Below are 12,273 nucleotides of genomic sequence, written 5' to 3'. Positions count from 1 at the left end.
GTGTACTACATGGAGGTTACTCGCTCGGATTTGCATCTGTTGTGTGTGTGATCCAGCTAACTAAGGCAAGATCGATTCCTCAACATATCCTCATATTTCGCTGAAGTCAAATTGCCAAAAAATTGCTCCATAAAACGTGTATGAAACGTCTCGTTAGTTCCTTCATTTACCGCTATGTGACGCACTACATGCAGTCTAACTCGCATTTAAAATTCAACTAAGAATGTATAAAGCTATCAAAGAACGAGCACCTTCTAACTTCAGCTTTGAGCAAGCAGAAATTAATTGTTATCGTCCAAATACAACGTACGATTAATTAAAATTAAACGTTTTAAAAATGGCTGGCGACTTGTCGGAACGTGAAAGAATCACTATCCTCATGATGCGTGGATAGGGTGATAACGAAAGATCGTTCTCTGATGTCGTTCGATTATTTAATGACACGTATCCGAACCGTCGAATTAATAAGTCCACTGTGTTAAAAACAATAGAACGTTTTAGACAAACTGGTAGCGTAAGAAATCGCTCTAAGTCAGGAAGACCATTGTCTGCAACCAACGAAGAAAAACAACTTGATGTTCTGCAGACATTTATTGAAGATCCCAATTCTAGTGTTCAGAGAGTCGCTCAAACTCACGATATTGCTCCCATGTCGGTTTGGAGAATTTTAAAGAAGAACAAGTTCCATCCATATAAATTGCAATACGTTCAAGAATTGCAAAACGGAGATGAGGAGCGTCGTATACATTTCTGTGAAAGAATGATGGCACTAATAGATGTCCGGCCCATCTTCCCTTATCAAATTGTTTTCACAGACGAGGCAACTTTTACCTTAACGGGAGAAGTTAATAATCAAAATTTTCGTTTCTGGTCAGATGAGAATCCGAATTGGGTGCGGGAAACTCACACACAACATCCACAAAAAATAAATGTATGGTGCGGAATAATAGATGGCTATTTAATAGGGCCGTTTTTTTTTGAAGAATATTTGAACGCTCAAAGGTATGAGAGATTACTTGTTGATCAAATAATTCCAGCCATACAGAATACTTTTCCAAATAATTTCCAAGAAATATGGTTTCAGCATGATGGAGCTCCTGCTCATTTTGGTGCAGGACCACGTCGTATTTTAAATGAGACTTTTCCGCTACGGTGGATAGGAAGAAGGAACGGAAATGAGGGAGGAGAGGATTGGCCACCTCGGTCACCAGATCTAACTCCTCTTGATTATTATCTATGGGGATATCTGAAGAGTAAGGTTTACAGAACAAAACCTAAAACCATTCACGAATTGATACAGCGAATAAGGGATGAAATGGCTTTGATACCTTTTGAAACGAATCGTAAAGTCATTTCTACATTCTACCAAAGATTAGCATATTGTCAGGAAGTAAATGGCAGCCACTTTCAGCATTTACTTTAACACATTGAAACACATTTGCAATCGTTTGGTGCAACCTAACCTGATCTCTGTATACACGCACCGCACGCACGCACACGCACACATTTCGAACAATTATTATGATAAATGAGCATCCACAAATTTATTTACTGTTTACTATGTCGATTGCTTTCCAGGTCTTTAAATGCTCGATTGTAATTTGGTTGGGTCTTTGCTTTTGCTGACTGGATCCACGACCGATCTTGCCTTAGTTAGCTGGATCACACACACAACAGATGCAAATCCGAGCGAGTAACCTCCATGTAGTACACCTTGGATAATGTTAATACCGGCGCTACTCTATCATTCAACCCTCATAACTCGCAAAGTACTTAATAAAAATGAACATTATTATAGTGTTTTGGAAAGCTCTTGAATTAAGCTATAAGAATATGCAATCAAATGTAGGGGGTGTCATTTAAAAAAGTCAATGTGACCTTGACCTGACCTTGACGACGCCATCCAAGGTCAAACTGATAGAATCAGTATATAGATCTTCTTAAACCCTACAACTTTTGTTGGAAACACTTTTCTGTAAAACGTATATTTTCCGAGATATTTAGGGGTTTCCACACTTTTGGTAGACCCTGTATATATGTATGCATATATATATATATATATATATATATATACATACATGTATGCATATATATATTCCTCACACATGAAAAATAAAAAAATGTTATATGGACATTGGTGCGGAAATACTTATTTCAGGAGTTATATTGAAAATACTGTCAGCTATTACTTATACAAGGAAAAATTTAGAATTATTGTAGACGACAATCGTTTAATTAGACTTATTTATATTTGGTTTTAATGTGACTTTGAGTATGTTACAATAAATGTTGAAAATGTTCACCATTTTCTTGAATACAAGCAGTGACACATCGACGCATCGATTCACGGACACGTTTAAAAATGCCTTTTAATGTCATTGACCTTCTATGGTTGTAAACCTTGTTATGGTTACTTGTTTACATCTAGACAACAGCAGTGGTTGAATAATAATATACCGTATAGTATAATCAGCCAGTATTAATCGTGATTTTCTGAATCACGCTTACGGTGATAGGAAGAGGTGGACCTACTTTGTGGCCTCCATGTTCCTCGGATCTCAATAGACTTTTACCCCGATAGACTTTTATTTGTGGAGACATTTAAAGACAATCATACATGCTACACCAGTGCGTGATATTCAAGATCTTCGTGACCGTATCACTGCAGGTTGCGAGACAATCCGCTGTACGCCAGGCATTTTTGAACGTATCCGTAAATCGATGCGTCGACGTGTCACTGTTTGTATTCAGGAAAATGGTGAACATTTTCCACATTTATTGTAACATACTCAAGATCACATTAAAACCAAATATAAATAAACCTAATTAAACGATTGTCGTCTACAATAATTAATCCTAAATTTTTCCTTGCGTAAGTAATACAGCTAACAGTATTTTGAACATATCTCCTGAAATATGCATATCCACATCTATGTCTATAAGATATTTTTTTCATCCTTCAGGTGTAAGAAATATCTTCTTAAATTTTTGACATACCTTTTTAGAACACCCTATTTATACAGGATGTATCGTAACATGTGGGACTCACTTCAGGGATGGATAAGAGGCACACTAACAATAAAAAAAGTTTATATTAACACGTGTTCTATTTGACTTTGTTACAAAGTTACAGAACGTTTAATAGGTCGTGGAGGATCTACTGCCTGCTCGTTCTCCAGATTTAAATCTATTAAATTTTTATCTATAAGGTCACTTGAAGGCAATTGTGTATTCTGCATCCATTGTAAATGTTGAAATTCTACGTGCACATATGCAAGAAGCTTGCCAACAGATTCGACATACACCTGGAATATTTGAAAAAGTGCGATAGTCTTTGATATTAGATGTATGAATTAATTCGGTTCGTTTTTTTCTTCCAAAAAAGACTTCAGTGTGAAAAAACATGAAAAAGTACACTAATCAAAGTATTTGCCATCGTTTGCTATTATTTTATCCCATCTGTATGGCAGTTTTTGTATTCCGTGATTGAAAAACGACTCGTCCTTCGAAGCCATTCACTGAGCCATTTCTCTATTTCTTCATCATTGTTGAAGTGCTGGTCCGAAAGCCCGTGTGCCATCGATCTGGAGCAATGTCTGGTGAATACGGCGGGTGAGGTAAAACGTCCCAGCCAAGTGCTTCCAAGGTGGCCTTCTTTCCAACATATAGCCGAGCGTTATTGTGCTGGAAGATCACTTTGTCGTGTCTCTTTGCATATTCCGGCCGCTTATTCTTCAATGCGTTGTTTAAACGGATTAATTGTTGTTAGTAAAGTTCGGCAGTGATGGTTTGGCTCTGTTTTAATAGCTCATGATGCACTACACTCTTCTGATCCCACCATATACAAAGCATTACTTTCTTGTCGTGAATATTCCGCTTTGTTGTCGATGTGGATGGTTTTCCTAGGTCGCAAATGGATTTCCTTCATTTGGGATTATCGAAATATATCCACTTTTCGTCTCCAATCACAATACGATGCAAAAAACCTTTTCTTTTTTGCCTGGCAAGCAAGATTTCAGACATGGCTTTTTGCCTCTCAATGTCTCTTTCTTTCAGTTTGTATAGCACTCATCTTCCTTCTTTGTAAATCTTTCCCATGGCTGCCAAACGCACAGAAATTGTTGATCGACATTCAACAATTGTGCAAGCTCATGTTGTAATTGACATGAATTTTCATCAATTAGCGCCTGCAATTCCTCGTCCTCGAACTTCTTCGGCTGACCTGGACGAGGTTTATCATCGATACTGAAATCATCACTTTTGAAACGTCGAAACTATTCTCTGCATGATTTATCAGTGGGTGCACTTTCACCATAAGTTTCTACGAGCATTCGATGAGCTTCAGCGGCTGATTTCTTCAAATGAAAACAGAAAATGAGAACTTCCCGGAAATGATGCTTTTTGGGCTCGAATTTCGACATTTTCGAATCAGATAAACATGATGTAATTGTTACAAACTCAAACGTTTATCAACTGAATATTATTGCCAGATGTCAATACTAAACCATAAAGCCTTTTGCAGACATTAGAGGTTAGAAAATTACATAGTACAGCAATTGACCGCCAGATGGACCGAATTAATTCACACACTTAATATGACGTCTGCGTGCTTACATTCAGAACGGGGTAACCATTTCGAGCACCTTATATGAATGTAACAGGTTACTGGTTATTTAAATATTAAACATTTTGTAACTTTGTAACAAAGCCAAATAGGACATGTTAATATGAACATGTTAATAGGAACTTTTTTCATTGCTAGTGTGCCCCTTATCCATCGCTGAAGTGAGTCCCATATGTTACGATGCACCCTGTATATACTGTGACTTTGCCATTCTGACACGCGTCCCGAAATCTTGACGGGACGCGAGCCGAGCGGCCGTGCCAGAAAAAGATTGCGAGAGCCGTATTGAAATCTCCGAAGAGACGAATAATTGTTATATTTCGCGTCATTATTAATTTATTTTTTTCTCGTATTATTTTGTACATCGGGCAACCTACCGGAGAGCATTATGAAGAAAAAGAGGAGCACACTGGGAGGAAGAAGAAGAGGAATCTTTTTTACGACAACCGACACGGCGTTCCAAGCCTGCGAGGGGAAAACGCCCGAGGAACAAAACAAACAGCGAAGAGTCGCGGGTGGAATTCGCCCCCTGCAGCAAAGGAGGAAAAAAGCCTGAAAGAAACAGCTGTCTTGGACCGGGATAACAGGACTCAGTCGGCGCTGCCCTCCGAGGACAGAGGACGTATGATCGGCCTCGAGAAGACCGCCGACAGCAGGGTCGTTGACATTAAGATTTTCGAATATTCCGTTTCGGCCCTCGATATGGCGTTGTCATGAGGCGCATTAATATCTCGCGTGTTGCGGCGCTATTAGCCGCGAATCCACGCACCCCTGCGCGCAGAATTGACGCCGCTATCGTCCCTGGATCGCGAGATCCAGGAAGACACTCTGGGGCGGGCGCTCTTGTCGTAGAGTCGCGTTCTTTTTCTGAGTGTCGTTGTCGTATCGTGTATCGTAGCTAAGATCAAGGCGAGAGGACGAACCGAGGATCATCCCCTGGACACGGGAGCCAGAATCGGTAAGGTTGCCCATCGGTAAATTAAGTCACGTACGCGATTTCGTCCGACGTCCAGCCGCTCTGTCGTCGTCGCCATTTTCGTTTCTTTGTCGCTCGGTCTTTGTACCGAACTTTCGATTTTCGTGTATTTCGGGCGACTGGAAACAAGCGACCGAGGCATCAAAGACGATCCTAACGTCGGCCGCAGTCGATAAGGAACCGTTTGTCTCTCTCCGGGATTTTGGGTGTTGTAAAACGCGTAGCGACCGGCTCTCATATATCGACCACATGCGCGGTAAATCGCGGGAAGTGCATTCACTATCCGTGCTGCCGAAAAGAGTTGTCGAAGCCGCGTAAGGCATCCCCGCCGTCGATCTTTGGGCGATTTTCGTGTATTAATTAGCGTGAATGTATGACCGTTGTGTATTGTGACGTTGAAAATATGGCCTGTCTTTGTGGCGCTCGTTACGTATATAATTTACGCTTATTTCGAGATATTTATCGTGCGTGTGAGTGTGTCGCGGTGCATAATAGATTATAACGAATTAAGAAATTGCCGAAATTTGAGAACTGCGCGTGAGTAAAGAGCGTTACGCCGAAAGGAAAGTAAGCGGCGTCCGACAGCTGTCGAATATCGATTGCATCGATCGCATCGACCGTGCTCGTCGTAAGCGAGATTCTTCGTCTTCACAATCATTGAATGATTATTATTCTCGCTCGATTATTACGCAGTCTGTTGAATATACTGCTGTCGATTAGAGTAGCGAATAAAAGAGAAAGGGAAAAGATCTGTACAAGAATTCGACGAGCGGATAGTCGAAATTCCGTTACATTTTCGAAACTCCGATCGATTTTATAAAGTCTAGCCATAAAAACGAGCTAGAATAAATACCAGGAACAACTCCGCGCTTTCTTATGTTATCGATTTCGTGCAAACATTCGATCCATCGATTTATTATTATTACTGATGTCGATTTGATATCTGTTATTGTTCAGAATTTGACTAGCGAGCCAAATCAAAATCCATGTACCGCTAAATACAAATCGATGGCGCCATCCGTCCGCGATCAATGGCACTCAAAATTACGTATCGCCGTCCTTATCTCTCACAAAATCAAAAGGATCCTCGCGATCGCGTAGGAATATCGAGTCCTATCGGGAACTCGCGATATCACGCGATTTGACGTGCCTCATCATGATAGGTTTACTCCAATCACCCGACTCACGAGCCCTTTTATAAGCCGGAGAAAGCCTTTCTAAAGAGAGAGTCAACTAGCTACCTCGAAAACAATCAGATCTCCGAACGCGAGTGCACGAAATTCTTAGAATCATTGTCGCGAACATCCGTTAGTGATACGCGACGCGTAAATCTAGAAATCTCTTCACGTTATGAGTGTCGTATGGAATAACGGCATTCATCGATCAATCTTGCGGCAAGATAATTGCGTCGCTATTTTCGCGTGTGGAAAACGGCATAGGTCGGAGTCGTTATACCGCTCCCAGCGTCGACTCTTCCGATATCCAGCCGTCACGAACTCAAACGATTGAGCGCGAGTGCAAGGACATAGCCGAGTGCCTCCACTTTCTCGTGAATAGGAGGGGCTTCCTTTGTCACTCGGACTTCGCTCAATCTCGTGTGCTCCTGCATAGTGTCTCGCTTACTCTCGCGTACAGCCGTGTAGCGCTGTCTCGCTCGCTCTTGCGTACAGCCGTGTAGCGCTGTCTTGCTTACTCTCGCGTACAGCCGTGTAGCGCTGTCTCGCTCGCTCTCGCGTACAGCCGTATAGCGCTGTCTCGTTCACTCTCGCGTAAAGCCGTGTAGCGCTGTCCCGCTCACTCTCGCGTACAGCCGTATAGCGCTGTCTCGTTCGCTCTCGCGTACAGCCGTGTAGCGCTGTCTCGCTTACTCTCGCGTGTAGCCGTGTAGCGCTGTCTCGCTTACTCGCGTGCTACTGCATAGTGCGGTCCCGCGCACTTTCGCGTATCGCTATGTATAGTGATCACGCTCGCGTACCGCTATATATTGCGGTCTCGCTTACTCTCGCGTACAACGGTGTAGTGCTGTCTCGTTCACTCTCGCGGACAGCTGTCTATTGCTGTCTCGCTTAATCTTGTGTAACTATCGATCAGTTCAAAACTATCGATTCCGCGTCACTGCACTCAAACTTTATATGAAATCTTGTGAACGTCATTGCAACAGTAATAAATTGTAATAAATCTTGTTGACATCGCTGTGTACAAACTAACGAAGCAAATTCACATTTATTTGAACTTGCCCATAATCCTCGGTCGCGTGAATTTTCTTTTAATCTCGTGATACTCACTCGGGTATGTGTCCCGGCATTCACCGTGCGCATTGCAAAATCGCAATCTCAAACAGTTATATATTTCGTTATTTCAAGTTTTCTAACTTATTGTTATTGTTCTTTCTTTGATTTGTTATTTTTTATTTTTATATTATTTTCTTTTGAATAAATGTGTTATATTTTTCTTTATTAAGTCCGTATAATTTATTTGAGTGTTAATTTTTCGGGAAATTTCGGTGTTTGTCGAATTTCGAAATTGCCAAAATCTCGCATAGAACAATTAACTTTTCCACTGATCCTGCCCTTCTACCATTAGGCGAACTAGTCGGCCCGTGGCGAATCAGACAAGCATTTTTCGCGTTACTTTAGTGTTTAGCGAACTGATACGTGAAAGACCGTATCTGCCCAACTTCGAGATCTCGAATCGTGAGCCTTCGCTTCGCCGCAGCTCACGCGCGAACATCCTCCATTTCTGTTCTTCCGCGAGTATTCGCTATCCGCCTTGTATTTTTGACGTTTTCGCTCTCCCTCACGTCCTCCTCTCTAATACCTTAAAGAGGAATTGTTTAAAATAAAAATTATAAATTAAAAACATCGCAATACATATATATATGTATGTATATATCATATATGGTTCATGAAATTCTTAAAAATTTATATTTATAAAATGTTGAAATTAATAAACATTACTTTTACAATTTTATATTATGAAGAGAGATAAAAAGAGATGTCAGTGAAGTTGGCATATCATTTCCCAGCAGACCAAAATTAAAAGGGAATTTTTCTCGTATGCAATTGAGTTTTATAGTTCCTGATACTTATCAGCAATATTTCTGGTAATTTTATTCAAAAAAATCGATCGAAAAAATAATCCGCCAATTTCTTGCAGCAGATCATTTTCTATTAGATTAAAAAATAAAAGGAAGTTTTTCACGCATGCAGTCAAGTTCCATAATTCCTGATACTTTTTAATGATAGTTCTACTGATTTTAGTAAAAAAAGTCAACAAATGTAAATCTCTTATATCTCATATAGAAACTGAACTGAAGCAAGATGCCGACCGATTTTCAATAGTTTTGTTTATTATTGAAAAGTTTTCGACCTGGAGTCCTGGGCATGTATTTTGCCTTTTCAATGAGTTCTGACGATGGAAATAATAAGAAAATTTTTTAAACAATTATTTTATCCGAAATATTTATAGTTTCGAGCATAGAGATGATATGCTGGTCGTATTTCGAGAGTTCTAAAATCAGGATAAGTTTAATTGCGATACTATTTAATAATTCTTTATAACATTTGTGTCATTTTTATTTTAAGAAATTCAGTGTTCTGATAATTTCGGTAGAAGAATTTTAGAGAAGTGTGATGATTCTCATTTCTTTTCGTAATGAAGGTTTATACATGCATATAAATAAAAAATTTTAAAAATATTTTAAAGATACATAGTAGTAGTAGTAGTAGTAGTAGTAGTAGTAGTAGTAGTAGTAACAGTAGTAGTAGTAGTAGTAGTAGTAGTAGTAGTAGTAAAAAGACGAGTGGGGCTAGATCAGTCCCTAATGTCACTTAGATCTAAAAGATCTTCTGTAACCCTGTGGTTGCCTGAGTTAAGTAGCGATCCAACTGGCCCTTACAAGAAGGTTGTATAGCTCGCCCACTCTCATATTTTGTAACGCCCAGGGTTCAGCGAACATATAATCCCAGAGTATCTTCTAAGAGCAAGAGCGGGACAGTAACACAGGATGTGAATGTTGTTCTCTTTTTCTTTGTCGCATAGACGGCAGTCTTTCCGTTTGACTAAGCCAAGATTAAATAAGTGGGCTCTGAGGGTCATATGATCCATGAGTAGGCGAATGGCGACATTGAGTTTCTTTCTGCTCATGGTTAGAAGTTCATCCGTCCTTTTAGAAAGGGATTGGTTGAGCAGAAACTTGACTTGATGACAGCCCACTTGAACCTGGTCCACGAAACCAGATGTTCCCGTTTTAAAGACTCTTTGATGAATCTTTTACTTATGGCAAAGGGGCCGCCGACGATCTGTCTAGTCTAGAATGTCAAGGGTGCTTAGTTTTGCCAGGCCGTTCGCTACCTTATTGTCATAAATTCCCTGATGACTGGGAACCCAGGCTAAGGTGATCCTATTGTATTCGTGTTTAGTCTGTTGAGCGCTATCATGCAGACCCAAACCACTGAGGAATCAGTGGTGGTCTTAGCTAGGGCTAATAGCTTTAATAGCTGTCCTACTATCGGGAGCAGATTACTATATTTCTGTTGGTAGCTTTAACTAAAATTAAAGTTTGCACACTTAAGGATTGCTAGAATCTCAGCTTGAAAAAACCGTCGTCAGCTCCCTTAAAGAATAAGATTCCTTATGGTTAGTCCTTGAACCGTAGACTCCAGCTCCAAATCATCCTTCTGCCCCCGAGCCATCCCTGTATCAAATATCACAGCTTGGCCGGCAGATTCGTTTACTCCCTAGAAGATATCTGGGTTTTGAAGAACTTAAAGACCTGGGATTTCTTAGGTATTCTATCATACAGCAGAGAGAATAAGTGTTCATGGAGGATAGCCTGGTATGACCAAGATATAGTCTTCTCTACTCACCCTGACATTTTAATCTGTAAGCAGAAAATTTGGCTGTGCTGATAATAAAGCGATCTAGGTGGAAGACAGAGTGCAATCTCAAGTGCCTCCGTAGGGGTTCTCATGATCATCGCCGCTCTAAGGTAACAACCTTGAAGTACTGAGAAAAGGCAAGCGGTCGAGTAGTGAAAGGACCTAATGCGGCTGTCAATCAGTCTCTCCAATGTCTTCAGAATAAAGGGGCAAGGCTGATGGATCTGAAGTCTTTGGCCAAGATGTGGCCATTCCTGCCTAGTTTAGATATAAAAGTGACTCTAGTACCACTCCCGACAATGGGCATGTGTCTAAAAACTATGTTAGCTCTGAACACTTTAACTAGGGGGCTTATCAATAGGCCCAGTCCTTCTTGTAAACAGGCGGAATAGATTCCGTCTGGTCCAGGTGATTTATAGGGTTTGAAGGTTTTGACGGCCCATTCAACACCTTTGAGATAAACTATCTTCGCCGCTAATGACCAATCCCTGGCTTTGAAGACATCCCTGCGTCTAGCGTGAGCGGTAGAATGATTGTCGACAGTTCGAAAACCTGGGAAGCCAGTCTTCATGAGGTATTCGATGAATTCAGTAAGGTTGATTGTATAGCCCATTGTTGGTTTAAGGCATCCCAACTGGATGTGATTGTCGGAACTGAGTATTCTGTTCAGTCTGGAGGCTTCTGGAGCACTTTCGACGTTTTCGCAAAACTCTCTACAACTACTACGTTTATTTCTGACTATTTCTCTGCTATACCTGCGTTGAGCGTTCCTAAAAGTTTCACAGTGCAAAGGCAGGCAAGAATTTCTAGCCTTGTTAAAAAGTCTCCTGGTCTCGAATCTGAGCATAGCTCTTTATTCCACCAAAGGACTTTAGTTTCAGATCGTATAAGTTTCAGGGAGTAATTCGCCTTAAAGGCGAAATAACGTTGCTTAAATAAGCCGCGACTGTTTCCAGGTTATTCCCTGGTTGATCCCTGTTATGGAATCTGGTCGGAACGGTAGTTAGTCTGTTTCTCAGATCTAATCTGAAGCCGTCCCAATTCAATTTTCCGCTTCCACGAATTCGTGGGTTGTTGGCGGAGGGTGAGACATATCTGCCTATGGTCAGATCCCGAAAGTTCATCTAAGATCCTCCAGTCTCCTATCAGTTCAGACACGCTTTCAGTATAAATAGTAATATCAATTGCCTCTTGTCTTCTGGCATCCATAAAGATGGGCTCCGTACCTCTGTTAGGATGATGAGTCCCTTGCCTAAGTCGTGAAGGCTCTCTCCTCTCGGGCACCCCTTTTGCTTTTACTAGATACTTCGTTAATGCCGCGTTCGCAGCGCATGTGCGAAAAACTCGCCCGGCCTACCATCACCATCACTGAGTTAGCGTCACAGTCCACGAGGAGTTCAAGTCCCACCTCTTCAGCATGGGCAATCAGGTTTTTAACATTGTCCTGGAGGATCACAGAATTCGTAGGGCATATATGATGACCTTATGAGTAAGTCCATCGTCTTCCCCTTCTTGAGATTGATTCTTCAGATTGCTCGTCTGGACGACAGTCAGGTCTTCGCTGTTAAGCTGAAGTGATATTAATGGCTTTTGCTGTAATGCATGTCTTTAGTTTGCAGTTCGAACAGGATCTGAAAATAGTTCCACAGCTGCTTAAACCTTTGATGGCATTATTCAAGGCTTCTGGATAATGGCAAAGTGTGTGTGCATCGCAGCTGTGCTCCTGGCAAGGATGGCCGAGGCGCTTTTACTGTGATGCAAGTTAATTTATATGATGGATACCGTGGAAACCA

General features: G+C 41.1%; 1 protein-coding gene across 1 annotated transcript; it reads right to left on the bottom strand.

Moving 5' to 3' along the window:
* Positions 1 to 10,676: 10,676 nt before the first annotated feature.
* Positions 10,677 to 11,327, bottom strand: LOC105248574. The gene has a single exon (XM_011253428.1). It carries the CDS (start codon positions 11,325 to 11,327, stop codon positions 10,677 to 10,679), a length of 651 nt encoding a protein of 216 aa, XP_011251730.1.
* Positions 11,328 to 12,273: the final 946 nt, after the last annotated feature.

This window comes from Camponotus floridanus, unplaced genomic scaffold (assembly GCF_003227725.1).
Source record: "Camponotus floridanus strain SB8 unplaced genomic scaffold, Cflo_v7.5 scaffold222, whole genome shotgun sequence".
Lineage (NCBI taxonomy): Eukaryota > Metazoa > Arthropoda > Insecta > Hymenoptera > Formicidae > Camponotus > Camponotus floridanus.
This window is presented reverse-complemented; position numbering and strand designations above follow the sequence as displayed.